General features: G+C 41.1%; 1 protein-coding gene and 2 long non-coding RNA genes across 4 annotated transcripts in view; 1 reads left to right on the top strand and 2 right to left on the bottom strand.

Moving 5' to 3' along the window:
- Positions 1-549: 549 nt before the first annotated feature.
- LOC121093690 lies at positions 550-7,147 on the bottom strand. Its single transcript, XR_005829631.1, has 3 exons — positions 5,115-7,147; positions 4,646-4,726; positions 550-4,501 (listed from the first exon to the last, which is right to left on the bottom strand). It is a non-coding gene; the product is annotated as an uncharacterized LOC121093690 (long non-coding RNA).
- A 5-nt stretch (positions 7,148-7,152) lies between these two features.
- On the top strand, positions 7,153-15,735 carry LOC121093691. The gene is made up of 2 exons (XR_005829632.1): positions 7,153-8,349; positions 12,333-15,735. It is a non-coding gene; the product is annotated as an uncharacterized LOC121093691 (long non-coding RNA).
- Positions 15,151-26,984, bottom strand: part of RHOBTB1 (Rho related BTB domain containing 1) — a 54,530-nt gene continuing 42,696 nt past the window's right edge. Inside the window, exons 6-12 of one of the 2 annotated variants that reach the window (XM_040606410.1) lie at positions 26,790-26,975; positions 24,241-25,208; positions 23,709-23,827; positions 21,317-21,467; positions 19,501-19,589; positions 17,937-18,042; positions 15,151-17,413 (exon numbers count right to left, since the gene is read on the bottom strand). In XM_040606410.1, the coding sequence (XP_040462344.1) occupies positions 17,244-17,413; positions 17,937-18,042; positions 19,501-19,589; positions 21,317-21,467; positions 23,709-23,827; positions 24,241-25,208; positions 26,790-26,975 (1,789 nt within the window). In that variant the 3' untranslated portion in view covers positions 15,151-17,243. The remainder of the gene's footprint in view (positions 17,414-17,936; positions 18,043-19,500; positions 19,590-21,316; positions 21,468-23,708; positions 23,828-24,240; positions 25,209-26,789; positions 26,976-26,984) is intronic. The other variant, XM_040606411.1, reaches the window with a different exon arrangement.

Below are 26,984 nucleotides of genomic sequence, written 5' to 3'. Positions count from 1 at the left end.
GGCTCTCCTGGCTCCATGAAAAATTGAAGGGTATTTATTTTCTGGTAGGCAGCCAGGCTGAAAATACTATCTGAATTGAAAGCCTTTCATGAAACATCTGGGCAGTTAAATTTTGCTAACTTCAAAGATGTCCAGCACCATCCTGACATACTGATTTCATTCTTCAGTGAAAAATCACTTAGGCTAACATACAAAAGCCTCCGTGAAACTATTTCATGCTAAAATTAATGACCAAAATGTCTATGCTTAATAAAGCAAGTATAACAGAAGTGCTAGTCAATACAGTTAAACTACAACAGGGTCATACTCAGCCTCACAAACTCCTATCAATCGTCCTCAGTGGCCAGTTTTGCAGTGGATTTTTTTTAAGCCCGCATGCTTCATCTCTAGATTTGCCATTCTGTACTTGGTATATGTGTGCAAAATTGTGCCTCTGTTTTTGTTTTCCTTCTCTGCTGGTAATAATAATTAATAACAAAGTCAAGCTTATAGCAGTTAAAAATCTGGTCCTCAACACTGACTTTAAATATAAGGTCTTGTTTTTATTGGTTGATATGGTGTTCCCTGAAATGCAAAAGATTGTGACTAAAAGCACAGCTATGTAAAATTCTTCCCAGATGACTTGATCTCCTCTCAGAGGCATGCGATTATACAGTCACATGCCTGGTAAAATTCACCCCAACGCTTGTACACGAAGCAATAAGAATTTTTTTCTCTCCTCTCTCAGTGTACAGAGTTTTGTACATAGCTAACACAAGTTCACACTAATAATCCTGTTCACTGAGCTGCTTGAGGCAGAAATGTGGGTGCTAATGTGTAGGAGATCTGCTTTGATAGTTATCCTTGGGAATGGAAGAATACGGTAATAATTTCCCGGTTCTCATTCAAGTACTTATAATATGGTCCAGGTAAAAGTGCATTTTACATAGTCAAAGAGCATAAAGTGTAAATATACAGCAGATGTCCTCTCTTATGACATGCAGCCCTGTCAAAGCACTTGTTCTGGTAAGTGGGAGAAAATACTAATGCTGCTGCTTTATAATGGGCGTTTTTCAGTCAGAGATATGTAAAACCACATATAACGTACCCGTCCCCACAAGTAACATCAATTCTAAGGACAGAAATTGAGTACAAAGAAAAATAAACTCTTTAGCAAAATCTGTCGTTGGCTTAACCCGGAGAGTCACCATACATCATTCTTCAGCTCATAGAAACCCTGCTAAAGATCCGCTCTATGATTTAACTCTTACTGCACACCTGCAAAATCCCAGACCGTAGGCCAGGCTGTGCTTTCCAACAGGAATGCTGAACCCCACGGCCTCACATCTTCGGTTCGGGAGGCCTGTTCTCGGTCACAGCAGGCTGCAGTGCGGTGAGCGACACACGCACATGCGGGTGCAGGGGAGGCACCAGCAGGCACTGTGGGTGGGAATAATCCCACGTGCAGGGAGCTCGAGACATCACTTGACTTTTTACTGAAAGGCTACAGGAAAGAAATGTACAGAAGACTATTTTTTTCTTATGGAATGATTAGATGTATCCTAATTTGAGTCCTCTGGCTGCTCCTGCCATGTACAATAAGAACTAGGCTGGTCTTTTCAAAGCAAAAGCACTAGAGAAATAAGGCAGAGTTTAATTTGCCCTCACGTCAGTAAGGAGAATAAGTTTTAGCTCTGACATTACAGTCTACTTCAATTAAAAACCATTTTATATAGGTGAGTAAATCGCTACGTATAGTTTTATCATGTATTGCATGTCACAGTTTGAAAATACTTTCTTAGCTAAAGAATAGCCCTGGATTAGGAAAAGGCAAGTTTATGGATAATAAAAAGCGGTGCTTTTCCAGGTTTTCCCTTCTTCAAAATTTGAACAAACATCAACTGTTTTAATTAGCCCTCAACACCTCTATACTCTCATTTGAGCTGAAATTGAGGGTGTTTTCTGCAGGTATCTCCCGGTTATTTTAAATAGAGAGCATCTGCAAAGCAAAAGATTCTGTTTTGCAACCTCTCGCCAACCAAGCAGCACTAAAAAATGGTTTTGCTTTGGTTCTATTGTTCTTTCGATTTAATTTCTTTAATTCTTAGGAGCAAAAGGACTTAAAATCCATTTAGTATTTTGACATTTGGCAAGTATCTCCCAGTGGAAAAAGCCAGTGCTCTCAGTAGGTGTGAATTAGAGAAGCCCCTCAATGTCTAGAGAGGGTTTATGTTAGCTGTGAATTTGGGCTTTGGTGTTTCTAGCACCATTTCTGCAATTAATTTCATATAAACATGGCTGCTTGCCGGGGGAAAGCCACAGCCTGGGGGGAAGCTAAAGCAAAGTTGCCGGGCCTGGGCCTTCTATTTGTAGACCACACGTGCCAATTTCCCTCCTAAAATACAATTGTTACATTTACAACACAAATCTGAGCTGAAACTCCAACAAAACTGGGAACCAAGCCGTTCAGCGTTACCTCCAGCAGAAAGCCCGATAAACACAGTCCTGCAGTGTGCTTTTCCGTGGCCACACTCCAATTTCACATCATACAAGTCTAGCGAGTGACAGGTCACAACACCCACCTTTAAAATACCAGGGAAGAGAAAGCTTCTTCACCAGCAATCAGATAAACCAAACCAAACCCAACCCCCAAGATTCTGAGGAGCCTTGAAGCACGGTGTTGGCATGCTGAAGGCAGCTGGCGGTCGGGTAGGCAGCCCACATTCAGCAGCGGGTGTTCTTCCAGCCATTCTTTGTGTTTGAAGAGGGACCGCCTTGCTGTCTAGTTCTTAAGCCCAATCCTAAAAGTTTTCTGTTACTTCGAGGCTCTTGGGTAGGAAAAAAAACCCAACCAACCAAAAACGAACATGCCACTGCATTTCAGTTCTGGGTTGCTAAGGCTGGGGAGGAACACAACGAGGAATAAGCTCGCAGGTTTCCTTGCTTTACCAAAGGCACGATCAAATGAAAAGGTTATTCTGGGACGTGACATTACCACGGAGCAGCTGGCCTGTACAAGGTGATACATGCTTTTTAGCCTATGACAAATGGGAGGTAATCCAAGTTTTGTTCTTACAAAAAAAAATTGAAAAAAAAATAAAAAAAAGTCAGTCTGGTATAAGTAACTGAGCTGTCAGAAAGTTCCCTGACCAGCAGGAAAGTTTCTCACCATCTGCCCCTACAATTTCAAAGTGACAGGCTCACAGCACTCGCTATGATTTTGACAGTGCTTGACTTTGCCGTTTTAATAAGTTGGCTTCCAAAGGAAAGCTTTTCCTGTTCAGTGAAATCTCTTATAGGGGCCCATAAAGCCTTTCACCTATTGAGAAGTTAAATTCAGCTTTTGAAATTTTACTCGTGGGATTGTGGAATGAGACTGTAGGACTCATTCAGAGTTTCAGACTGCGGGAGTTACATGCAAGCAGGAGGAATCAGTTAGTGTCAGAAAGATTTGACATTAAAGTAAGTGAAGGTTTATTATTATTACTTTATTATAATTATTTTAATCATTTCTGGCTATAAAATTATGAGCTATGTGCTGCCTATTGGCCCCATAAGACTTTCTGACCAGTTACAAGAGCCAAACCGAGACATCAATACCGTAGACTTAATGTCCTATGGCTACGTGGGATTACGAGTGTCTCTGCTCTCATTTAAAAGGCCGCTTGTTTCATTTTAGAGTCTCTAGGCCTCGTGGAGGGACTGGAAGGTAAAAAGGCCCACCATGACAGTAACCAAGTGCACTGGATTCTGGCTTGCCAGCCTGGATCTGCTGACAGGACACAGCTGCTGCCTGGTGGGAAGCGACTTGGGTACCGCGCCGATGCGCACACCCGCAGCCCCACACCAGCCCTCCACCAGGGCTCGGGGAGCAAGGGGTGACACCTGGCTCCGCTGTCCCCATCCCTGCACAGGGACTGGCCTCCCCAGTGCTCTTGCTCCGAGGTTGATGGTTTGCTCCCAGCTGACACCCAGGCCCGTCCTGTGTCTGATGGCAGCGGCGTGCTCGGGACGTTGCTGCCCCATCAAGCAAACCCCACCTGCAGTCAGAAAGGCTGGCAGGAGCAGGTGGAGGGAGGAGACCGAGACAAACCCATATAGGTCTGTTTTATAAACCACCAAACAATCACTTTCATTGCAGGAGGCATCTTTCCTACAGCAGGTAAAATTACAGCACGAGGAGCATTCACCTGGACCACATACGCGATCGACAGAGCATCCTGGGTAGCTTCGTCAGGCTGAAGAAAACACACAGCTCCAGAGAGCCTCAGATGAACATGTCCAAAGCACATGAATATCCCTAGTGTTTTCTTCATATACTTAGCCATGCATGTATCCCCTACAGAGCCATAGGTTGCTAACAGATGCAGAGTGTGTGATAGGGGTAGACAGAGCATCACAGGAAAAGCGGCGAACCCATCACCTGTATGGCAGGCCAGGGAACAGCCAGGAAGGATTGTTTTCCTTTTATTGTACAAAGGGCAACAACACCGAAACACACTTTTTCCTCAGGCTTTGCTGCCTAATGGAAGAAGAAAAAAAAAAAAAAGATTATATTCAAACGATTTCAGGAAAACTTCAGCTGGGGATGGAAGGCGAAGCCAGCACACAGGGGAGGGTTATCCACCACTATCTATTTCTTTTCTAGCCAGCAAAATTCTCTCACCTTTTTTCCTTAAGATCCTGTTTGAGGGCCTCTTCAAGATCCAAGCTCCAAACCTTATGTAGGGCTGTAGCAGATGACTTGCTACAGAAGAACATATCAAAGCTTACGAGTAGGTCTTCATTAAAAAAATATGCTTAATTTTATTTTTTTTGTTTAAACTTTTACCTTGCAAAATGAAAGCAAGAAGACATTACTATGCTTAAGAGAACGCAATTTCAGCAGAAAAAAGTGGAAACAAATAACAGCTGAACCTGAAATAAATCTACTTCTACTAGGTTAAAGCCTACTGAAATAAACCCCGGGGGAGGAGGAAGAGGAGGAGGAGGAGAGCCTGCAAAGACTTCTGGGGATGGGAGGGCTATAAAAGCTGAAGCAGCAGCAGTGCTGGCTGCTTCAGAGCTTGTTGATAGGAGGGCAGGAGATGTACTTGGAGCTAAGGGAAGGAAAAGGTAAACTGCTTTGTGCTTACCTGGCTTAAGCTGATATTTTTCTTCTGTTGTATAAGAAGTGTAAACTGGAAAATGAGATCTGTATCTTCCAAGGTCCCTAGGAGCCTTTCTGCTTTTGCATGGACACTTCCATCTCCTGGCCCGTCAGTGGTTATGTGCTGTTAGCAGTTTAGGTCTGTGTTTAACCTGTATGTTTGCTTGTAGTCTGAACTAAGGGTTTCCCTATCTTCCTCTGTCCTGTTTTGGCATCCAAGACTGTAGCTGGCCAGAAATCTCATTTCATTAGGGTTGGCTTGTACTAGTACATAATACTGCAAGATGCCTCTTGTAAGGAAGCAGTTGTAAGCTCCTCTCTTCTTTAGACTTCAGTTTCTGCTCCCTGCTGCTGTACTACATTATTGTGCTAAAGAAAGAGGTGTTTAATTAAGGAATGAATAGTGAAACATCTAGTAACTGTAAGGATGAGTTGCCATGTGGGCTATCTTGACCACAAATCCTAGCTGGGATTTCCTGTGAACAGCAGGGAAAATGCCTTGCTCAAAGTTAGAGGGCCTTGTTGCTGCAGTCTCAAACAGTGAGTTGGGGACAAATGCGAGTGGGGCTCTGTGCAGCTGATGTACTTAATATTAGCTTCCACGGAGTGTGTTTATCTACTATTTTTTTCTTATTCAGTGGGGTAATCCACCTACTTAAAAGAGGGTTTATGATGCCAGATGAATTAGTCCTAGTAATGTACTTTTATAGCACTGCCTCACCTACTACAGAACAGTTAATGATCAGCCACTCCTATTGCTTGAATCAGGCTTTCAGCAGACCATTCAGCTTTCAATTTATGCTTTTTAGATGTTGTAATGTGTTTTTCTGCTTGATACATTTCCCTTTGCTCCTAGTAGCCTTCAAAACCCTCAGCAGGTGGGTAAAATATCCCAAAACAGAGGAGGTGAGCCTCATATTTATGAGGGAACGTGCCCTTTCACAACCAGCCGCGCAGCTATGTTCTAGCTAGCTATGCAAAGGCAGGTTTGATCTGAGGAAGGCTCTAATATGTACAACTCAGCAGAAAACAGAGCCAAAAAGAAGCCATCTGTGCAGCTGGCACACATCCAAAGGGAATGGTGTAAAGGTTGTCCTAATGGCTCACCTGTTGTAGTGCCTAATGAGCTGCTCCAGTGCTTCCCAGCAGCTGCAGGTCGGAGGGTGATGGTGCAAGAGGAAGGACTAGGAGCTGAGCGCATGCGAGAGCCTTGCAGACACCCTTCTCAGCTCAGGTGCATGCAGGTGAATCCACTCATGGTGATGATTGTGCATCTCATAAGCTCCAGCTTCTCCTGGTCTTGCCTACCACCTCTCTTCAGCTTCCTCTAAATATTATTTTCCTTTTTCCTCCCCCAAGCCCAGAAGGCAGTGAAGTACACGCAGTATTTCCAAGGGTCTAGCCTGCAAAACAGGATGCCACTGACACAAGACAAGGTCAAAAGATGCTACTCTTCCTGAACTTTAAATCCTCTGAACCTATTTTTAGGAAAAGCTGTGGGTTTGTTTTTTTGTTAACCAGCTTTACACCAATAGACCCAGCGTTTACCTCATTGACCGACAAAGGTGTTCTGCCTAAGGTTTGGGTCTCTAGGAAAAAAAACCCTGGCCCTAAGCCTCACATGAACATAGTTCTCAGCTAGCTGAACCTGAGCACTTAACAAAAGGCATTTGTGGCAGACAAGTGATGTGCTGTGACTGCGATCTGGTACTGGCATATCTGGTAGGAGCATGTTGTGCTGCCTTTCTTCCATGAGAAGTAGTGAGGGCTAGATGGTGCCTTGTTCTGCCCGACCTCCAGTGCTGCACCAGCTCTCCATCACTAACAGCACTTGCACAAAGCACTTTAGTTTTAGTTTTCTTAGTTTTCCCTGGGCGTCATTGTGAGCACACCCACAGGCATCTTTAATCACACTTAATGCCCACTCTTTGCTACATAGCTTAAGAAAAGCTGAAGCTACAAGAGGCAGGAGGATGTACAGGAAGGAAAGAACCGTTTCAATTTTAACGGCAACGGTAGACAGAGCCTAAACTTCTTAAACTATATAAAAAAAAAATATGGATAAAAATATGTAACTTAAACTAAGGGCACGAAGCCAGAAAACCAAAGGACAGCAAGTCAGAGGGACAGTTGCAGCTTGCTGTTTGAAGGGTCCTCAGCTGCTCTGGACCCAAGTGAGAAGCTCCTGCTGCAGGAAGGGTGCCAGGCCCTACACTGTCTGTCTGGAGCTGAGAATTGGACTGGTGATTGAAATGGTGAGAGGTGGCAGAAGCCAGCAGGTTTGAAGTCTCATTTGTAGGTGAAAAACTGCACTGTGGAAGCAGAAAGATAGAGCAAAGAAAACCTCCAAAACACTGATTCACTGGCCAGCAAAGAACTCTTCAGAGACATATAAATACAACTTCACATTTTAATATGTAAACCACTCAAGAAAATAAATTATGCTACATGGGCAAAATGGTAAAAGGCCTTAAGAAAATTGAAAAAGCTTATAGTAATGAAAGATTATTCCCAGTGCAATAGAAGAAATGCATATCATGCTAAGTGATGGTGCTTTGTCAGCTTTGTGTGTGAAAATAAGCAAAGTAAGCAGCAAGACAAAGCAGGTAGGCAGAAGGGCTGGCTGGAAACACTGTTTAGCTTGGCGCTCTAAAGTCAGCAACAGGTTGATGGCTACACTTAAGGTAAGTCATATGTCCCTATTTCCCAACCAACACTGCTCATATCGGAGTGATTTTTTTTTTAATATGCTACTGCACAGCTCCAGAACTGGAAACTGATTAATTCTTGACAGGCAAAACAGCCTCCTAACAGGGCAGTGTAGGTGGCTCTGGGGATTACAACACAAAGAGCTGAATCTAACGTGTTACTGAGGTGCTTGGTTAGGATGAAATGATTCAAGACGCTTTAAAATCCCTGGCAGATACTGTTTTCATGCTGTGTATTCTCACGTGATTTAGCATCATTCAGAACCACCAGCATTTGCTGTAGTCAGCGAGGCCAGATTTCATCATTAAGTATATTGGGCAGGACTAGTTTATCTCACTCCCAGGAGCTGGTGCCTAGGTCCAGCTCCCATGCTCTGGATCTGACCTAAAAGACTAATCCTTTGCACAGAACAATGCAGGAACGCTACAGTCTTCCGGGAATGGATGATGAAGGATGAATCCCTCTGCTTTCCTTCCTGTCCTTTTGTGGGCTGAGCCTGCACTTGCCAACAGGTAAGTGATGAGTCCTTGAACTGACACCAGACAGAAGACCAACCTGTTCAAATATGAGGGGGTCTACAGGGAGGGGAAGAGCAGTCTTCAATATTTCTGCAGTGAATTAGGAGTGTCCTCAGTCAGGGTTACAGGAACAGCCACAAGCAGGTCACCAAAGGTCTGCTCAGCCCCAAATCCTGCCTCTGACAGTGGCCAACAGCAGATGCTTTGGGAAACATAAAGCAAAGATAAGCATTAAATGGTATACTCTCAACTTTCCACCTGCCTTGGGCTTAAGTCCTGGCAGCAGAGGTGATGGTACGTATTTGACAGCTTTCTTCCCCAAGGGTTTCTTTTGGGAACTGTGTGAGCTTCCAGCCAGTGCTCTCTGGCAAGAAATTTTGCAGCTCAACTAATACTGGTGTGGAAGGATGCTCTTGGTTGTGAAGCTGCCACGTGCTAGTTTCATTTGATGCCATTCAACTTGTACTATTGGGAGTGCTTAGTTACTCCCTGATAGCCTTTCTACCTTCCATCAGTTTGGGCTTCTCCAATTGCCCTGCCCACTCCAGGCTGAATAAAGCTCTTAATTGAATACAGATGCCTCCTTCCTTAGGAGGCTGGAAGGACTAACCCTTCCTGAAAAGCCTTCTGGTTTCCTAGAGTATGTCACTCCCTACAAATGCATGGACAGCTCGGCACAAATACAGCAACTGTGCCAGCCTGCCCTCTTTATGCCCAATTATAGCCTATCAAAGAACGAGGATGCTCATGAAATGTCAAGTGCCTGTATCAAATGCTTGTGACTTGGTTTGTGCTTCACTCAAATGCTGCCAAATCAGAAGATGAGTGTAGCTGACTGCTGCAGGGACAAGGGGAAAGCATGATGGCTGCATTTTACTCCTGAGGTATTGCAATTAAGACCAAAAGGGAATTTGAAGAGGAGGTCTGTCTTACACTAATGGGTCTCTGAAAGAAAACAGCAGTAGACAAAGCAATGAGAGCAAATTAGTTGCACCTGTAGCTGACACCTGACAGTACATTCAAGAATTATGACCAGCTGTGCACCTAAAGGAGTGAGCGGGGCAGGCTGTGATCACTTGAATGACCCTGGAGAAACCACCTCTGTTTCAATTCTGCTGCAAAATAAAGGTAACAAGCCAGAGCCAGTATAGTAAAGCTTTTGGATAAACATTCAGGAGATGTAAAGTATGACAGAGCAGTTATGGACTCTTGTGGATGCTGGACAGCCTGCCAAGATGTGGCTTAGTGAATGGGCAGTAATCTTATTAAGTGCAGGTGGTGCAGTAAAAGCACACCGAAGTGCTGCATGTTAATGTACAAAAAGCAGATGACTAATTTTTCCCCCCCCTCTATGCATGCTACCATGAATGCCACCTGAATTTATTATTGCCATTTATAACAGCAGCATTAGACATCATGAGAACTTTCAGTAATGGCAGACGATCAGCAAAACGGCTGTTAGCTCATCACAAAGGAGCACATGGATAAGTGGGAAAAGCTCCCCCCGCACTGAATCCTTCATCCCAACTTTTTTGGAACATAGAGATCAGCAGTGCTGGGTCAGACCAAGTTTTCATCTGTCCTTTATGCTTCCTCTGTCAGAGGGCAAAACCTGATGCCCAGAGAAACAAAGAACAGCATGGCCAGTTAGTGATACCTCTTCTGAAAACTCCCAGCTATTTGTTTTACTTTGGAAATTGCTCAGTCGGGCATAAATTCTATATATTTATTAAGACCCAGTAAACTTCTCAGCTGTGAACTTTCCAGATTAGCTGGGAACTCATGCAAGCCCTTCGCATCCCTTGTGTCACGTGGCAAATTCTGCAGCTCGACTGCTCTGCGTGGGCAGCCAGGCTGATGAGTGCTGAAAAACAACTTGGAAGGAATGGAAGTTCAATGGGCAGAACTACTGGATTCCCGTTTGGTGCCTGTGCTCCCAGGTTCACGGCAAGCTTTTGAAACGAGGGGAGAATGTAGTTCTAACTGAGAAGTTACCTCCCTGGCCCATACCTTGTGTTAATGGGCTGGGAGGGTGAGCAATATCAAAACAAAACCCATGGATCTAGAAGAGAACAGCCAGGTCATCAAATGCTGCCCCTATAGTTGCAGCTTATGTGGCAAGTGTCTGTCTTACAGGTGCATGGCACGTGTGCTCCATCCATGTACCGCTACCCAGAGTAGGCACAGACCCCTTCCCGGAGCTCTACAGCAAGCTCAGACCAACACCACCTACTGTAATTTCTAGCCAATAAACAGCAGAAAAGATTAAGGGTGAGTCATTTCATGGCTTCCAACAAACTCCGAGGCACCGGCTTCCTTGCCTCTCTGTTCAGCTACAGAGGAGCAATCGGTTCTATTAACACTCAGGAAAATTCTGGCCAGCAACCCCTGCCTGCCCTTCAGTCCTCTCCTCACGGTCAGGCATACTGGAGAGGCCTAAGAGGAAAGGAAAGCAAGTCTTTAGCTTAATTACCCAATTATCTTTAGATAATTACCTGATTATCTTTTGATGCAGTAATTTTTATTTCTTATTCCTCCTATCTTCTTAATGAATTAGCTTCTACAAAACAAACCTTGCTGTGACTACAGCAAACAACCAACCAGATCCCCCTAGCAGATCAAAAACCCCATTAAGTGCAGCCGCCAGCCTCTCCGGCTCGTTACCTTTGCTAGCCTTGGGAACCTGGGGAAGGCAAGGTGCAGCTGTGGGAGCTGCAGTCCTCCAGTGGCTGCAGCACCTGCAGGAGAGATGCGCTCTGCCCAGCAGGCCAGAAATCACTTCTGTGTACTCAAAAAAAAATAAAAAATACTGCCCTTGGCCAGCCAATATGAAAGGGGAACAAAGCTGGGGTGGACCTACCTCTGCAGGGCAGCCTGAGGGAGGCAGGAAAGGTCTGTGCGCCCCTCAGACAGCTACGAAGCAGAGGCAAAACTTAATCTGAAAAATGAGTAGTGAGTATGTGAGTATTTACACTTGGTGGAGGTTGTTTTAGTGCTGTCAGATGCCTTACAGACCACAGGACCAGTGACACTGCATCGTGCCCCCTGCAAGGCAATGCAGCAATGGGGAGGATTCACAGAGCTTCCCTGGGGGCTCCTTAGGAGCCCCCTTTCTTTATACTGCCTATGGGGGGGGAAAGGCATCCTCATCTAACAGACTTTTATCGCATGATGAGATCTGTTAATTATTTCAAAACTAACCCCAGACACTCCACAATTGAAAATGTAGATGTGGTATAATTGGCACAGGGATCCACAGCACTTTGCAAGCAGGCTGTAAGTCTAATGGAGGACCCAAGCGAGAAATCTAAAGAAATCTCTAATATATAGCATACAACTAACAGCTGGGAGGTGGGGGATAATCACGTCTGATCACCCAGTCAGAATTATCAGCTTATATTTAATGACTAAGACGCGAATTTAATCATATACTCTTAAACTGCTGCTAATTGTAGGGGGATTTTTTTATCCTGCAGATAATTTCACTACTCAGCATCAATACCTGGAATACCATGAAATCCTCATTATAGAGCCATAACTTAAAAAAATATGAATCCCCACGGGTAATAAAGAATCCTTCTTTAAAAATGTTAAAGGCAAGAAAATTTCTTAAGAAAATCCTCCCTGTGAAGTGTCATCACCTGGCTGCTTATCTGAAACTTCAGAGCAGCCAGAATGGAGTGGGGGAAGAGACCATCCCCCGTGGCTGCTCAGACCTGTGCAATACAGAGGGATGGCACCCAGCCTGCTGATTTTATCTGATGGTGATGGCTGTTCTTCTTTAAAGCTGAAAACCAGAGCTGCTATCTACAGGGAATCTACCCTTCCCCCATTTAGCATCTTGAAATGGTACCTCAGATACTGCTGTCCAGGCTGTTACACAGCTGGTCCCCGTGTGTTCCGTGACTCTCTCTGACTTCCTGAGTATTTTTTGAAAGTTAATTTTGTATTTTTTTAATCTTGAAATCCCTAAACAGGCCAGTACCTGGCTGACACAGAGCTTCATTGTTCTACTGTCTGCTGTCCCAGCAAAAGAGACTGGCTGGAGATCCTTCGTATTGTGGGGTAAGGTCCTTGCTGTTCTGGAACATCCTTCAACATGAGACAAAAACACATACCGCATCCAGGAGACGGTACTGGGCTCCTCTGCAGGCCAAAGGACAGACTGCTGGGTATGGGAAAGGACTTGAGATGAATCAGCAATACAATATAATGTTTTCATTGTAACCTGTGCCCTGCCATGCTGTGGGGGTGGGATGCAGGACCTACATCTGGGAACATTTGTTGCTGCAGAACAGCCCAGCGGGATGTTGTAGCTGTATGGCCTACTTACAAAAGAAATAGTAAAGCTAAACAATTATAAAGGAGCCTTTACAATTCTGTTGTCCAATGTTAACTTCTCTCTCTGAATCACATCTTTATCTTCTTGGTTTAATTTTTCTCTAGAGCTGGGATACATTAGCATAATCATTCTTGCATCTTCTGATGTTCAAATTTTCTTCTTGGCCTCCTGCAGCCTTGATCCAAAAGCTTTTCATATTTCTACCAGAAATCAAGATTTTTATGTAAGCAGCAGTAAGGGATTTGGTTTGCATTTATAAATATACAATAGTCCCACTACTCTGGCTGCTAGTGCAGTGAATCCTGACATACATGGGTTATATTCTCTTAGCTAAAGGCAGAAGCATAAGTTAACTGACAATGAATTATCCTATCATAGGGCCTGCAGGATGGGGATTATTGCTACTAACACACTGTTTTATCCTGCATGCCATACACAGAGCCAACTTCAGTTAGCAGATTTGGAACACAGGCAAGCGATAACATGTAAATTAATTAGGTGACACCTCAAAACCCAAAGTGTGTGTGTGTGTTTGGTATCTCATTCGTTTCAATAAGCATTTTGCCTGCAGGAGAAGTATTCTCATGCAAATGCTGTTACATCATTTTAACGGACCAAAAATCTAAGGGGATTCAGGAGTGGCAAGCAGCCACCTTAAAGATACCTCACTGCAGAGTACACACCTTGGATTATCAACCCAGAGCAAATAGATGCTGGCCTATCCAGTGACAGGAGTATAAAGACTGTGACCTTGAAAAAAAGGGATAAAATAGGGACAAAACTGTAGTTTCACCTGACAAAGCAAATCTCTTCACCAGACTGTAATCTTGAAGTCTGGAAGAACTGAAATATTTCACCATCCAGGATTTTAGGTAGCAAAATTAATCCTATTTATTACATTAGTTCTTTACCTAAATGTCTTTGTACAGAAGATGGAAGACTTGGCCCTCGGAGGATTTCCAAGATGTCTTCAGCTGATCTTCCAGTGCTTGTTACTGGAACATGGAAAAAAACCCTCTGATTTTACAAATCAGGCACTTCTAGCCATAGGTTATTCTTGAGGGGTATCTGTGGGTACACTGCTGAAGAATGAGGGCAATAAAGCACTGTACTGGTTTTCTCTTACCCTATCTGGTACAATCCTGTTTTCAGGGCTCAGAAGGGATGTCCAGATTTGTCTCTTCTACTAGGCAACCCTCCTTAAGATACCCACCTATGCAGTACTGTCTAGCTTTTGCACACTTTGAGGCCTGATCTGACTGAACAACAGTGATGAGTAGGTCTTCAGTGAATGAAATGAGTGAGTTATGGGGTTGGCCAGACTTCAGCCACCTTACTGGCAAAACACTACTATTTCTGGCTTTGGTGTGCTGTTTGTGGGTGGGAAGCCACAGGAATTGGTTTGTATTGTGACACAGAGGAACTTGCAGAAATTGTATCTTAAAGAACAAATACAAAAACACTGTTTCTAAGAAATAAGCTGAATGAGACACACCAGAAACAAAGGACATGCAACCTCTTGTAAATGGTCATAATATTTAAAAAAGAATGCCCTGAAGAGCAATGCCTCTGGTTTGCTCCTTACTTCTATGCTACTGGTTTTACTATAATCAAGAGAAATGTTTTTACATCTGATGTCACCACTTTCTCTGTTGAGCCCATTACCTTTCCTAAGGGTAGTAAGTTCAAAGAATTAAAATTTTGCTTCCAAAAATATATCACTGAGATATGTAACATTCTCATAAATTAGCACTTTAAAAAGTACATTGTGTGCTGACTGCACTTACTTTCAACGTCCTTGGCATTGCTTAAGAGCTTTAAAAAAAAATCACAAACATGGCATCCTTTGCATGATAACTTGAAAAGATCCTCTAGAAAAGCACCAACTTTCTACCTCTATCAATTAAACCTGCATATATTCAGGGAGATGTAGCTGCCGAGAGTCTACTAACAGTTAATGAGGGATTCTGTACAACAGTTGACAACTAAGGCAGCGAGAAAGCAGGCAAAACTGTGTTTGTACAAAGTTTAGAGCATACTAAAAACCTTACAGACTTCCTGCTGTTTACTTGCATTTTTCCTCCCTGTGTCTGTCATAACTAATTAGTTTCATGTCCTTTGGGTAACAGCATGTTAATTAAATATCAGAAACCATGGGGAAAAGTGGCATGAGATTTTTTTGCTATGCAGTTTAACAGTAAGTGACAAGCACTAAACTTTCACCATCATGTACAAACACTGTAGGATTTCCTTATGACGTTACCAACCATAAATCCTAATATGCCATGCAAGTATCAGTTCAGTAAAATTCACTGGATGCTTACAAGCAGCACTAAAAAGGGCAACACCTAAAGCAAAATTTAGGAAGCTTCTTCAAAGAGCTGGAAGACAATTTGTAACTAAACAGTTTTATTGACTTTTTTATTTTTTTTTCCTTTTTTTTTTCTTTTTTTGGCAAAATAAAAAACACAAAATAACCACCAAGATTAAAGGCCATAGACAGCATTAACCAAATGAACCAGCCACTTGGTTATAGTAGCTGATTACTAGAACAACTGGATATTATTGCATATACCTCAGGTTCATTTATATATCCATTACAGTTTGGCAAGATTACAATCATACAGTAGCTTTGGTTCTGTAAAACCTAGTAGCAATACTTACTTAAAATGTGACAGGTTAACATTTTGTGACAACAGATATTTATCTCAACTTAGTCTTGACACATCTAGCCTCCACACTATACATTATCACTGACCAAGAATTAAGGAGACGCATTTGCAGCCATCATTTATAGCCCTTCTTTATCACCATACAGTGGTGAATCTTACAGGGGTAGGAATCTCTCACTTGCTTTCTTTACCAAATGTTTGTAAAGCAGCATCTCTTTCCATGATGGGCGGTTTCTACCATCCTGTGGTAGAATCTGCCAAGAATTAGTTCATTCAGAATGCAGGTATGTAGAGGTGTATATGGCTTTCAGTCCAAAGCCTTTCCTGACCTACAGTACTGGGGTTTGACTGCACTGCCTTGCCTTTGAATACAGAAAAAAACACAAACAAACAAACAAACAAACAGCTTTTCACATTGGTATGCCGAGCTGCCAGCACAAAACAATATTAACGAACCTAATACACAATACCACCTCGATTACAGAATTGTGCCTGAGACACCATACAGGATTGCATGTGTATGTTCTACAGTCTACGTATTTTAGTTTTGGTCTTGTAAAAAATGTCTCATTCTTATGTAACCTAGTGTAACACTGCAGCTTTAGAGTAATGGTTGATTAAAAGTCACAAACACACAGGCTATTTGAAAACACTGGAGGCTTTTCCTTTTCTTACACCACTCGTGCAGAATTCCCACCTTTCTGCCATCATTTTGCCCCCAGCTTTCTGGGAATACCTACTTCCAGGTGAAATATATCATCTACTTAAAAATAATCTACCATTTTGAGTTCTACCTGGGAAAAGCTATTAAAAAATTTGGATTGAACTGAAATGATCTTGTGTGTGAAGACCCTTCTTCATTTATAAAAAGCTGGAACACTAGATAACTCCTGCTTGTTTTTGCAGCCCTTTCATTTGCTTGCACTGAAGCAAAAAGGAACTCAGATGAGGAATGGCTGCATGGTTAAGAATCCCGCAGAACAAGGTAACTGCCATGCAGTAATTCAAATGCAAGCAGTATAACTGCTTTTTGCATTCAGATCCATACTTGTATAAGGATATAAATTAATAAGCCCTTCTAAATGATTTTTAGAAATATCCTCCTTGATCTAGATATATGAAACCTCTGAATACTTAGAATCATTAGATTTCACATGGCCCACACAGTCATAATTATTTGCACTTACATGGCAAATATTAGAAATACATTTGCCTGCAGTTGAACAGGTAATTATACTGCCTATTATTCAGCTGAGCAAAGATCAAGCACTCTATATCTTGTAGTTATTGGATCTTATTCTAACCCTTTACTTTAGAAAGGGGAAATAACCATCTAATTATATTACCAGTGCACAGTACTTATTTTAAAAAAGACAACCTATACTAGGCAACTAGATTTTTTCCTAAGATTACTTTTTCTGAGATACTCTAAAAGCGGTCTCTTATGATTGACGATTGTCTATTTCACTGTACTGACATAGTAAAAATAGTTAAAATCTAATTACAAAGCTGCTACATGGTTATTTTGTGTCTGTAAAATAAAATGGTATCCAGAATTTTATCTGAAAAAACCACACCAGACAGTATAAAAATATTTCCCAACTGGAGATTGAAACATTAATGCTGGAATTATTTTTTTTATATATAAAAAGAAATGTAATAATGGTAGACATTTATCTGCTTACTAGCCAAAAATATACATGTGACTTCAAGGAGCTGTTCCAGGCTCACTTTCAGCGAGCTTGTGCTTTTGACCTTAGCAATAATAAATGCACGTGTGGAACAAAGTTTCCTGAAAACCTGAACTACATCTTATTTCTAACCGTAAGACTAAATTCCGACACTGGCTATGGTTTTCCGCTTATTTGCTTTGTTTAGGCAACTACAGCAGAGGAATTCCAGAAGCACCACTTCCGCTTTGAATGGTGTTTATTCAGTGCAACATCTTCCTTTTCTCTTTCTTTTTTAACTCGCTGGTAGTGATCTTCTTCTTTTAAATACCACACAGGCGGCCACCGATGCCTCTCAAAATATTCTTGATTATCTGATTAAAAAAAATAAAATCAAAAAGCCCTCAAACAAGCCAATAAGATACACAAATCCCAGAAACGCCTTGAGTATCTGCAAAAAGCCATGCTGCTAATCATTCATCCAGTCTCCACATTAGCTGTCTTATCAGGGATTCCCCCAGTTTCTTCGTATGCCTTACTTAGTGTGAAAAGACTTTGAAAGTAGTTATGCTCAACAGGCTTCGGTCCACCAAAGAGTGGCTTGTAAAAAAAGCAAGCCCTTTACAGAGTGCATTTTTCATTGTGGAGCCTGAAAATAGCTCCGTTCCTTTTAGCATTGCTGAAATAGGTAAAGAGCATAATGCTTGCCCAGGAATCAGGCTAATGATTATGACCTTTCTTTACAGATAAAAATTTATGAATGCTACTCAAGATAGCATGGAGGTTCAGTCTCATGGCTTAGCTATCTGAGCTCATCTTTGTCTTCCTGCTTAATCAGCTGGGTGGGGACAAAGAAGGGGAAGACCCATGAAAACTGAGGAGGAAAGTTGCCCGTACCTGAAGATTTAGCTTTGATTTCCTTGCGGAATTTGGAGCAAACACTGTTGTAATTGGTGCAGATGTAGTGCAAGCACCAAGCTGCCAGTTGGTTAGCATTGTGAAACTGCAAAGAAAAACAAAGAGCTTATTTCATTTCCTGAGGTTATCATTCATTTTGCAGCCCCAATGAACAACTAAAGCTAGAACAGTCCCCAGCAGACTGTATCTGGCAGCACTCTCCCAAGCACACAAGGAAGCTTTTGAGGCTGAAGTGGCATTTAGGTGCCCTAGACCTTGTCACACAGTTCTGCTGGAAACAACCTATGGCCCAAAAGGCTCATGAAAAGGTGCTTAGTATGCACAGCATCTGGTCAACTGCATTCAGTCCCACACAGGATCTGAACCCAGGGCACGTTGGACCTGAATTTTCTGGTATGATTGTACAGTCATATATCCCTATCAGTTACTGCAAACCCTGCTCTGAAGTAATTCCCTGGAAACCTACGCTTGTGGACAGAAATCAAGTATTACTGAAAACTCAATACAAAATCCTGTACAAGCTTCCTGTGGTCATAAGGAAGCACAGCTGTAACACAAGTCAAATTGCATAGCATGTGTATCTATTTTGGCATTTTGACTACGATGATCTTCTCAGGTTATAAACACATCATATCAATGTAGGTACTGGGCACGGAGGATATCCTAACAGTAGTTAAACGTATTACTTCTGTCTTCAACCAGGAGAAAAAAAAGAAAACGGAAACATAAAATCAGAATTAAGTGATACAAGCTGCCTTTTCTTGGAGGGGGTTCAGTCCTGGTTTTGCAAGAGAGGCACTTTAAAGCCAGCTGCAGGATATCTTGCATGGTGGCCAACTTGTGCTGTATTTCAGTGCTACTTAAACCTGAGACTACAAGCCAAGCTGCAGGCCAGACTCATCATTAGTGTGAAATCAAGAATAATAAAATAAATTAAAAAAAAACCCTTTAATTTGTACTTCTGTATCTGGGAGACTGCTGTATCACTCCTTTTGGAAAATAGAGGTGTGCAGTTTACCTGTGAGCTGGGGGCTCTCTCTTTTCATGGTTCATGGACTCAAAAATGACTGAAATATGTTTGAACATAAAGCAGTAGGATTTGTACTCACTCCGAACTATCAGATGACTGGCTCTTATTAGCCAGTCGAAGCATATAAAAAACGTTGCCTTTGCAATACAGGTCTAAATATACCTACAAGAACTGAATTGAAAGGAACCCAAGAATCGGTCACCATTACAAAGCTGAACAGCTTCATTACATTGCATTTCATGTTACTGAAGCATGGCCATGAAAACTCCACAATCAAGAAAAACTAAAATATATATTTGAAAGGCAACTTCTCCGAGATTAAATAGATGCTTCACCTTTGAACTAACAGAAACAAACCTGCTTTAAAATAGAAGATAAAACCAGGTTTTCTTGTCAGTCACTCTCAGAACTGCAGACTTTGAGCCACTTAGAAGCAATGCTCAGAACCACTAAGGTGCTGAAAGCGAGTCCTGTAGCTGACCAGAATATCTTTAAAAACCAGTGCACACTGACCTGTGCCAATTCTAGATAGGATAGTACTTCTCCATCTATTGCAACACCGCTCATGGAGGCTTTTGTCAGCTCTTGTACTGCATGCTGTTCTGTTAGAGGAGAAAACTTATGACTCACGCAGGAAATGGTCACATTTCAAGGTCAGATCATACACAGGTAACAAAGAATGAAGGTGGCATGTTCTCCCTCCTCCTAATGTTAATTCTAGTATTGTGCAAGTGTCACATTCACCCAGGTATCTTGAGAAACTTCATATTTGGGAAAGTCAAATTCTGGCCTGTAGAGTTGTGGCTGGAGATTCTGCATTACAGATATATACTGTCTTGCTCCAGTGGAGCACAGTCCATATGAGGATTTGCCCCTTTGCCTCAAGCCAAACTACTTATTTCTGGTTTCACACACAATTCTTATCTCTTTCTTACAGAAAGTGACCCTGCAGTTAATAATCACATATAGAAGGACACATTTCAGCAGCCACTAGTCCCTTTCTGGCAGAATGTATGAGTGTAATATTCAATATAAATTAGAAATATGGATCAGCTGTCTCTCTTGGGTAATGCAAAAGCAGTAGCCAAGGTTTTAGGCGCCATTGCATTGTGGATTTATTAACAAGTATACCCACAGCACTGATACAAAAAAATTCACTTCAGGTCCCCTTCAGATTCTTAGATTAGTAATTTCTAGGGATCCAGATGAATGCTGACCAGCTCCCCCAAAGTCATTTCAGTTTAAGAATCTTTAACCCTTTCCTATAACCATTTCCTAGAAACTTAAGAGGTTTGAGTGTTTTTTGGGGAAATGCTGTCAGCTGATTTAATTCTACTGGGTTTGGTTGTTGGTAGTAACCTTTGGACCCGAAATTATTTCAGCACGAATTAAGTAGAATGAAATATTCTTAATACTGTATGTACGTTTATGTTGCAATATTTAAAAAAATACCCAAGACTTTAGTTAAAATGTGTGTATAAAATCAGGCAATAAAGATTTGGTCTGTCAGAACCAGTGAAGACAAGGTACACGGGCCAGATGCACAGGAGAAGGAGAGCTAGGATATGGTCTGTGATCAAATTTTGCCTAAGTGTTGTAATATAAATACATGTAGCTTTGCTTCATCTGTCTCTTGAGTTTTGGCCTTGGCCATGTCTTCAAAACAATGCCAAGTTGCATACACAGAAAGAAACACACAAATAAACAAAAAAAATGAAACCCAGAGGTCTGGGGTATGTATGGATTTTTACAACTAAGTAGCACCTTATCCTGTATTTTTTCTCTAAATATGTAACTTATGTCTTCCTGAAACGAGGGTTGAATCTCCCGTTTATAAACCAAAATATCCAATTCCCTTCTAGGCAGTGAAAAGGGATCCAAACAGCATTTCTAAAAGACATGACGGTCTAGATCAGTTTTGAATTAGCTTAGTTACTCTCTTTGAATAGAAATGTATAATGGAGCACTTAATTCATTATGAAATGGAAATCTGGGGTCCATCCTGTTTTCATGTAAATTAACAACAACAGAATGGCTATTACAAGACACAGACATTATTGTCAATGCTAAAGAGCAGGTTTACTCTGTTTTTAAAGCAGAGCTTCCTTCAATGTTCTGAGCTGGTTTAGCACAAAACTGAAAAAGGCAAGAAAAAGGCAAACACATTTTTCTAAGTAAAAATATCAATTTCTATTACAATATCCCTTTCAGAAAATAAATATATTTATTTTCCATGACACTTGAGAAAATCCCATGTGTTCCAAAACCACTAAAACATGTTTCAGCCATTGCAGAAGACACTGCATTGGACAATGCCGCAAATTCTTACCTGCTAGCGCAACCAGGTGAGGAAGGCAAAACCGATTTGCCAATGCAATTAACTCAAGTGTGTCCAGTTCCTGACTGGAGGTCAGTTGTTTGGTATACAAGTAATCTAAAACCGCTTGCATGGAAGTCTTGTTTATATTGGGAAGAACCACCTGGAAAAGATATGTAAGAAAAGTGTCTCTGATAATTCAGGATTTCTCATATAGAGGCGGTATTTCACTTCTGTCACTTTGCTGGATTGTCCTTTTTTCTCTTTAAGTCATTTTAGAAATACTGGGAAAACTTTTTTCAAACAAGAAGTTTTTCATTAAAGTTCAAGAAGCTGCCAACAGGTAACCATACCTCCAGAGTCGGATCCTTTGCCAGTTTATATACAAGCAACTCAGTACAAAGTTGCTGGAATTGGATCCACGTCAAACAGTGAATCTGCTCAATGCTTTCTAGCCTGCAAATGGACGGTTATGTGGGATACATAAAAGCCACTGAGCATCTTCCATGCCAAACCTCTGCTGGCAGACTTCTTGTGGAATGTAATCTATCTGCTCCTGGCAAGGGATATTCTGGGGATTCTGAGAATAACCAAAGGATAACAAAACCCCCACCCCTCTCGGTCTGTTTATAAACAACCAAATTATCCAAGTAAAAGATGGTTGAGAAGGGACTGAGAACTAAAGAAATGAGGCAAAGAAAACTTAAACCATTTGTGCCACACGTGTAATTACTGTAACCACCATGTAATGAAGCTACCAACATTAGGACCAAAGCTATCTAATTTTTTGTCAGCACAACCCTAGCTCCATTTCACTGCAGGGAAGCCTAAAAGAAGAGGAAGGAGAGTTAGAAAGCCTCACTGTAACCTATCACTGCAGCATCTCAACTACAGTTTGAACACAGCATCACTCCTCCAAAGAACAGGGTAAAACCAGTTCTTGCAGGGCTCAAGGTTGCGGCAGGTAAATCTGCTTCCAATATGCAAGCTAGTTGATCCCATTAATCAGTAGTTTGTAACGCACGTCTTCATAACTCAAAAAGAGATGCTGGCAATGAAGAATGCACTGTGGTATTCTGAAGAACTTACAGTAAAAAAATGGCAGAGCAGAAAAATAGTAACAAAATTATGATAAGGAATTAAATGTACATGCAACTTAATCTGATTGCTTGGAAGCAGTCAGCATGTACTTCCTGCTAGAAGGGAATTAATCGTCACACAGCTGGTGGTTAGCCGTCGGGGGCTTGGGAACTTTTCTTTCAGCTCTGCCTGGATGGGTGGAATTCAAACCCAGATCTGTTAGCGCTAAAGCATGAACCTCTTATGCATAGCACTTGGGAAACAGCTCAGCTCTCCAATTAAGAGGAACTAATCATGAAACTCATTCTTTATTAATATATTTTTGTTAGCACAGAGAACAGTAAATTCAGTGATTTTTTTGCAAATATAGAAAAAGTAACAAGTAAAAAGTAGATGTTTTTAATTTTTGTACACCAATCAAAGGAGACCATTTGATTCATATCTACGTATATTCTAAAACTTCCAAAAGCATTACTGAATGCTTTAAAATCTACAAAATGGAAGCTAAATATTTTAAATTGGAAAGATGAGCTAAGATTGTTAAGTCAATCATTAAAAATAGGCTGGTAGAAAAAAAATGTATGTTCTTCATTGCCAAATGTTGCTTACTAGAGTCAAACTATGTATTTTTAATGAACCACTTGTTAAGCACGCCTCTGGGAAAGGAAATATGTTTACAGCTGTATTAGAAGAAGCAAGAAAAATCTAAGTAGAACACAATCTTCAGAATATCAAACACAAAAAACTTGAACTCTTCATATGAGCAAGACCTGTAAGTATGGAAAGGAACAAGAAAATCAAAACAAAAATCTAACCCTGGGTACAGGTAAAACACAAGAAAAAAATACTAGCAGAGTGTTTAGAATTTGAAAAACAGACCACCTGGAAATACAAAGCTTCTGCTGCAAAATCTTAATTCAAAGCACTGAGATCTTTTACACTGTACTTCATACCTGCTTTACTTAAGAGGACAAGATGATGCACTAGAGAACCTATGAATATGTATTCACACAACTTTAAAACTTATTTTAAAGTAATTCACAGGTTCATAATTTTTCCCCTTCATATTTAATATCTTAAAGGATTTCAGGTTTAAACACATGTTCCAGCATTGGAGGAAGTCTCATGCCTTGCAGAAGATATGTTATCCTCCTAGACATCCTAATGTAATGCCTTAAGAAGAAAAGCATCCCAGGTCTGCACAGGAAGAATAAAGAATCGTTCCAGGGATTATTGCAACCTTTCAAGTAGATATAGAATGATGCTTCCATCACCCTAAATCCATCAGAAATTATAACCCAAATGGACAAAACTGGGCAAATACCTCACTGTTCAAGCTTTCAATAAACGATCCTCCAAACATAGCAGACATCCATTCACAGCTACAGATCAGCAGTGGCTTGTGGGCATTTATGGTTCCGTCATCCAATTTAAATGTCACATCTGCCATGGTAACAAAGAAACAGGCATGCTGCAAGTCTGCACTGAATTGAAACTGTCTCAGGAATGTATATTCACTATTAACCAACTATTCTTTCACTTCCCATGACCCACCCCCTGGAAGATAAGGCTAGCATTTTATATAGTTAAATAGAAAGCCTCACTTAAAAGAGGGAGATTGGACATTCAACACTTTGGAAAATGGGGTCACTTATTCAAAAGCTTGTGTGTACATTTTGAGAAATTAAACTGCAGAGTCCCAGGTTGGAACAGTCTGCCTGAGGAACACTATAATTCTGGCCTCACCCCTCCTTTAAGAACAATGTAAGATGTCAGTTTTTGAAGTCTGTGAAGCAACAGTAACATGAATGAGAAAAGAATTAGTGCTTTTCCCATTACAGCATGTATTTACTTACCAGAAAATGTCCCTTTGCAAAGGCACTCTTTTATCCGATTAGCTTTTCTGACATGAAATGCTTTAGTAATCTCTTGATTCATGAAGGCTTCTTTATTCATAATATTCTCCACCATCATTCGCAAATCAAATACTTCCAAGATTTCAGCAATCTGAGCCAGTCTTGTGAGATCTTTTTCATTTTCATCCAGTTGCCCTGTGTATAAAAACTGCAAAACAGTTTTAAAAGGTCCGGCCTGCACAGATGAATCCATTTTTACCACAGTTACAGGACACATCCTATTTGAGACAGGATTCACTTGCATTTCCTTATGCACACTAACAAACCCCTTACCCCAGGATGACAGAGTTCTTGCTGCAGAATTTGTTTCACCAGATTCAGGTTCTAGCGTGTTTAAAGAGTCCGTACTTTCTGGTGGGGGGATTTTAACATCAGCAGAGTTCAAGGATGTCTCATCACTGTCACCATTTGTCTCAAGGTGACTTGTCAGAACATCCTCATTTGTATTTTCTTTATTACACTGTGTTTCATCCAAGTCTGGACTTTCCTCACATTCCATTAAGAAAAGGTCATAAAACTTTGAAGAGGAGGTAGCTAGGTAAATCTTGTGAGCAAAAATGTAGTCCTGCTCCTGCAGAACAAACATAACATCTGCACACAGCGGGCTGTCCAATAAATATCCAGCTTCATTCATGCTCGGTACAGGACACTCAGGAATTTTGATAACCGGAGGAGGGGCTTTTGGAGGTAGGAATGGAGCCTGAAGCAATGGTTTTTGGACCTTCTTCAAATGAGATTTCCAGAACTGCAGGTGTCTTCTGGAGATCAGGGCAGCTCTAATTGCATTGTCAAACACATCTTTAATCCCAAACTGGTCAAATACACTGGTTTCATAGTATGGTATCCCAAGTTCCTTGGCAACCTCTCTGCCTCTTTCTGGCGGCAAAATGTCTCCTCTCTTTATAGGCCTAGAGTTAAACAAAAAATAAACCTTCTCACACAGAGCAATCATCACAAAGTTACTCCAGAAAGCATGGAATTTTACAAAACGTCTCGGCACCAATTCTGAGTAATTACCATTCAAATGAAACAAAATATAAAATTAAGCCCACAAAGCCCTTTGGAAATCTACAACCATGACTTCAGAGAGTTTTAGAATAGCACACACTTGTAATTTTGTTTAAGTTTGGTGGCGTCTTTGCAATGTTACTAAAAATACATAGAAATCATTTGCACAAAATGGAGCAAGCCTTCTCTCTCTTAATGGGAGTTTTACAGTAAAAAAAGATGACAGGATGTTCAAGAACTTTCATTATTTAAAAAACCTCCTAACATTCCTTTCTACACAGATATTCTGCCAATGTCTCTCTTTGTCTCCATCACTTAAACTCAAATGGAAATCCTCATGACATGGAAACTCCACAAATACAGCTAAATATGAAATGAGAAATATTTATTAAGCTTATTATGCTTTTAAAGGAAAATCACAGTAGCCTACGACAAAAGTGTAACTGCACACACACTTTAAGAGATAGGCCTGTTTTGGCTGTAGAAGCATTATGTGGGAACTCACGAATTTTCAGAGCAGTCTAGTACATGATGTAGGGTAAACAAAACAGCAAAAAGCCTGGGCTTGGATCCATCTTCCCAACAAAAAATCATCCCACCAGAAGACATGACCCAACACTGTGTTCTCTGAGCATGCCATATTGGGCAGACACAAGCTGGCACAGACGTAACACGCTCCAGACAACAGCTTGCTTTAGTCACCAGTTAATAATCAGTTCAGGTCTCTGTGCTAGACACGCAGAGTACCGATTCAAACTTCATTAATGGTGAAATCAGAAAGGAGGATTAGGGAAGAAGAAGAATCTTGAGTTTCGAAAAAATATTTCCTCCTAAAGAGTCAACCAAAAAAGCTCACCCCACCCTCACAATGAACAAATGTTTAATAAACAAACAAACCTACAGAAATTATACTGCCGAGTCAAGAATCTAAATGCAATGCAATGCAAAGTTTTCTAAGAGCCCATGAAATATTAATTCAATCCCTTTATGGAAATTTGTTACAATACAGTCTTTAATTACACGATCATGGATATTATTTCTGTGAATCTGGTCTCATTGTAACTCACATAAAAGGAAGAAATTAGCAGGTAATTGTGGGACTGCTTTGCCCACAAACATGTGAATACTTGCCTTTTGAATCTGGGAAAAACAAAGCTTCTCCAGAATGATCCCAAACTCTCTTTTAATCTCAGAACTTTAAATACTTTAACTTGAAACCACTTTATTTTCTGCCATAATTTAGGATTACATTTACAAAAAAAACCCCAAACCCCCAAAATCTTGAAAGCAGAAAACTGGAGTAGAATCTCTCCATTTAAAACAGTACCTGACAGTAGTGACAGGGCAGGACATGATCCACATGTTCAGATGGAGAGAGACATACAAAAACCTCCAGTAATCCTTATTATCTCTATATTATCACAGTGCTCAGGCACTCAAACAAGTTTAGGTGATTTTTTTTTTGTTTGTTTAAACTTTACCTTGCCAAAGGCCGTCTGGCTCTGTTAACAGCCTCAAGATCTGCATAGCGGAGATCTAGTTGGCAGCCCACCAGGATGACAGGTGTGCGAGGACAGAAGTGCTTGATTTCTTGGTACCACATCGTTTTCACATGATTCAGGGAATTAGGATTAGCAATTGAAAAGCACAGAACAACTACATCAGACCTAGAAAGG

The sequence above is a fragment of the Falco naumanni genome, chromosome 9, assembly GCF_017639655.2.
Source record: "Falco naumanni isolate bFalNau1 chromosome 9, bFalNau1.pat, whole genome shotgun sequence".
NCBI classification, from domain to species: domain Eukaryota; kingdom Metazoa; phylum Chordata; class Aves; order Falconiformes; family Falconidae; genus Falco; species Falco naumanni.
Note: the sequence above shows the minus strand (reverse complement) of the source record. Positions and strands in the feature narration are given on the sequence as shown.